Here is a 4,046-nt window from a genome sequence, read left to right on the forward strand (position 1 = left end):
CATGTTTCTACCATAAATTCATCAAAAATGACAGTTGATTTGCTCAACTATTCCCCCAACTCACTTCCACCAAAATTCCGTACACCTGGTCTCTGCAATAACAAGAGGCCTTTGATGACCTGAAAAAAGGCTCACATCTGCTTCCGTTCTTTGTCACCCTGACCCAGAAAAACCTTTTATTGTCTAAACGGATGCCTCGGACTCTGGTGTGGGTGCTGTCCTCTTCAAGGTGTCCAAAGCCGACAAGAAAATGCATTCTTGCACATTCTTTTCTCGCAAACTTTCTCCTGTTGAAAAGAACTACAGCATTGGAGATAAGGAGCTTTTGGCCATTAAGTTAGCTTTGGAGGAGTGGGGACATTGTCTCGAGGGGGCATAACACCCATTCACTATACGGACAGACCACAAAAACCTGGCGTACCTGAAAGATACAAAGCGGTTGAACCCAGGTCAGGCAAGGTGGTCTCTGTTCTATAACCAGTTTTATCTCAATATTTTCAGGGTCCAGAAACCAAATAGCTGATGCAGTCTCTAGGCAGTTCTCTGAAGATCCATTTTGCCTGCCTCCTGCCAAATTGTAACTGTCATCTGGGACATCGAATCTGTGGTGAAGAAGGCTCAGACCCAAGATCCTTACCCTGACATGAGCCCTGACAACAGTCTCCACGTTCCTGCTGTAGCCCATGCTCAGGTACTACATTAGACATACTTCTCATCTTTCCTGTCCACCAGGGGTCACCCGGACCCTCCTTCTACTGAAGCGACACTCCTGGTGGCCTGGGATGAGCCAGGATACACAAGGCTTTGTCCTGGGTTATTCAGTCTGTGCACGTGGGAGGTTTCCTCCCGACCACCGGCTGGTCTTCTCCAGCCATTGCTGGTTCCCAGTTTCCCCTGGTCACACATAGCCCTGGCCTTTGTTACTGGCTTACCACCATCAGCTGGTAAAACAATCATACTCACCATTGTTGACAAATTCTCCAAGGCTGCACACTTTGTTGCTCTTCCAAAATTTCCCACTGCAACTGAAACCACAGACCTTCTTAACAAACACGTCTTCAGGCTCCACGGTATACCATCTGACATAGTTTCCGACAGAGGCGCACAGTTCACTTCCCAGGTTTGGAAAGCCTTTTGCTCCTGTCTTGTGTGTCTTTCTTCTGGCTTTCATTCTTAGTCCAATGGCCAGATAGATTGGCTGAATCAGGAGCTGGGGGAATCTCTACGATGCGTTGCAGCATAGAACCTCTCGACTTGGGAGCACCACCTCCCATTGTTTGAGCATGTCCACAACTCCCAACTGTCTTCTTCAATAGGCTTTACACCCTTCAAAGTGTCTTTGGGGTACTAACCCCCTCTCTTTCCATCAGAGGAGGTTGACATTGCAGTCCATTTGATTCAGCAGCACATTAGGAAGTGCAGGAAAACACGGAATGATGCCAGAGCAGTCCTTCTCTCGACCGCTAAGACAAACAGTCACCTAGCAGGGTGCCTGTCCCAGTGTATGAACCAGGGAAATCCAGTTGGCTCTCCACCAAAGACATACCCCTGAAAGGAGATTCTAAAAAACTCTAGCCCATGTTAATTGGCCCTTTTCCCCATCAAAAATGTTGCCAGTCCTTCTGCCATTGAGCTCACCATACCACCCTCCATGAAGATTCACTCAGTTTTTCATGTTTCCCAACTCTGAGCCCTCCTGCTGACCCAATAGGCACTAAGAACTGGGGTATGTAAACTTTTGAACATGGTCTTTTGGGAAGTTTCTATTGTCATTGCAATTTAGAAAGTGTTAACAGAGTTTTACTACAATAAATTGGAATAACAACCTAGAAGTGGAATAAAGCGTTTTTGGTCTAGAAATAATCTATTCCAAAGCATGTTAACTTATGTGCACAGCTGTGTTGATGCTATACAGATTTGGACTAGTTTTTTTTTTTTTTTTTAACATTTTATAACAAACGTTAATATAAAAGTAATTGTGTGAGTTAAATATCAGAGATAGATACAAATGTGTAGGCTTGAATGGTCACTAACCTTTATTACAGTGTGACTTGCAGTCCTTTTAAAGGCATCTTTTACAAGATTGTACTCTGTAGAAGATTGGCTTAATGGAACCACTTTCATGGACTCATTTGAGGTCATGCTGTCCCAGTATAGAGGAAAGCAAAAGTCTGAAATTCATTGAAGGAATCAGAAATATTGGGTCACAAATCAACAAAAACTGGATTACATATCCAAGTACAATAGCATGTTACATAATTTGCAATGTGTTGTTTTCATCCATCCATCCATCCATCCATCTTCTTACGCTTCATCCGGGACCGGGTCGCGGGGGCAGGAGTCTAAGCAAAGATGCCCAGACTTCCCTCTCCCCGGCCACTTCCTCCAGCTCCTCTGGGGGGACCCCGAGGTGTTCCCAGGCAAGCCGAGAAACATAGTCTCTCCAGCGTGTCCTGGGTCTTCCCCGGGGCCTCCGCCCAGTGGGACATGCCAGGAACACCTCTCCAGGGAGGCGCCCAGGAGGCATCCGGACCAGATGCCCAAGCCACCTCGACTGGCTCCTCTCGATGCGGAGGAGAAGCGGCTCTACTCCGAGCTCTCTCCGGGTGACTGAGCTCCTCACCCTATCTCTAAGGGCGCCCAGCCACCCTTCGGAGAAAACTCATTTCAGCCGCTTGTAGTCGGGATCTTTATTGTTTTCATTTTATTTTTTGTTTCTCTTACCCAGCAGATTTTCGAGACGCTTCAGTTTTTTCTTCTGTCCAGTTGCAGTTGCCTCCATCTCTTGCAGATTTACTTGCCATGTGACACCCTGGGCATCCTCTATTCCTGCTGCAATATCTCTCTTTTCCAGATTGTAGTTTGCTATTTTTGGTAGTCTTTGCCAGATGCCTCTTTGGTCCAAGATGCACCACATTACACGATTATATAAGTCTTCCTCGTCTCTAAGTCTCACCTCAATTCTCAAACTGCCTTGTAGACAGGATTGAATCATCATCATCAACTGGGTAACTCCATCTTTTAGTCCAGTCACTGTTAGGCTACCTGATGGGTCCTCCTCCATGAACAGACCCTCGGACTCAACCAGCTGCTTGAAGGCCTCAACGTCTTCCTGGGTGAGGACTTCCATGTCTTCTTTGCTGATGGTTTGAGTGGAACACACTGTCTCGTACAGGCTCTTCAGATTTTTCATGGCATCATCAACTTTATTTTTGCCAAGACCAATGAACTTGAAGGTGGACTGCTGACTTCCTGAACTTATATTGGTAAGTTTCAGGTCTGTGATCAGAGGAGGTGACTGTTGTCGTACCTGAGGCATCGCAGGTGCTGATACAACAAGAGAAATATACCACGTCAGAGAAAATCTTCAAGTAAAGGAAAAATTTGAAAAAAGAGAAACAAAAAGTTATGGATTTTACCTTTCTTAATAACTGGGGAAAACATCCGTGTTGCTGCCTCTTTGAACACTAGGAAAACTTTAATCCTATTCAGGACAATCTTGATGTGGGTGAGTTTGCAAAGATTCCTGGATGAAGTTGAAGCTTTGATTCCACAAAGGACTGCACCTGCTACAACCCCAGGATCCAACCCACCAGCCCCTGGACACATAGTTTATTTTCTATGAATTTGTAAATAGTTTTGGATTTTAAATTAAAATAATAAATCTCGCAGACGTCAGTCTACATACCAGCACAGATGGCAGGAATGGCCACAGATTCAAACCCAGACTTCTCACATTGATTTATGATGTTGCACACAAGTTCCTCAATGAGACTTTCATCTCTTTCTCCGCTAACATGAAAAAACGCTTTACAAGGAAACTGCCCAGACTGGGACACAAAAATGTCTCCACGGTTCACTTTGGCTGCATTAAAGTAAACACACAATAAAGAATACAGTTGTTAAAATGCAATTTCTTGTTGATAATGTGTAGTAGTTCTTGTTTCTTACCAGCTTTCAGTTCTGCCTCCACTTGCGGTCCAGCCACTGTTAGGATGTCTTTGCACACCCCCTCTAAGTGATGAAAAGAAGTAATCATTTGAAGG

General features: G+C 45.0%; 1 protein-coding gene across 1 annotated transcript in view; it reads right to left on the reverse strand.

The window, feature by feature from the left end:
- Positions 1-2,696: 2,696 nt before the first annotated feature.
- Positions 2,697-4,046, reverse strand: part of LOC118598372 (protein mono-ADP-ribosyltransferase PARP14-like) — a 2,401-nt gene continuing 1,051 nt past the window's right edge. The window contains exons 2-5 of the mRNA XM_036211035.1: positions 3,952-4,014; positions 3,689-3,865; positions 3,420-3,599; positions 2,697-3,327 (exon numbers count right to left, since the gene is read on the reverse strand). Coding sequence (XP_036066928.1) covers positions 2,705-3,327; positions 3,420-3,599; positions 3,689-3,865; positions 3,952-4,014 — 1,043 coding nt within the window. The 3' untranslated portion in view covers positions 2,697-2,704. The remainder of the gene's footprint in view (positions 3,328-3,419; positions 3,600-3,688; positions 3,866-3,951; positions 4,015-4,046) is intronic.

The sequence above is a fragment of the Oryzias melastigma genome, unplaced genomic scaffold (genome assembly GCF_002922805.2).
Source record: "Oryzias melastigma strain HK-1 unplaced genomic scaffold, ASM292280v2 sc00391, whole genome shotgun sequence".
Classification (NCBI taxonomy): domain Eukaryota; kingdom Metazoa; phylum Chordata; class Actinopteri; order Beloniformes; family Adrianichthyidae; genus Oryzias; species Oryzias melastigma.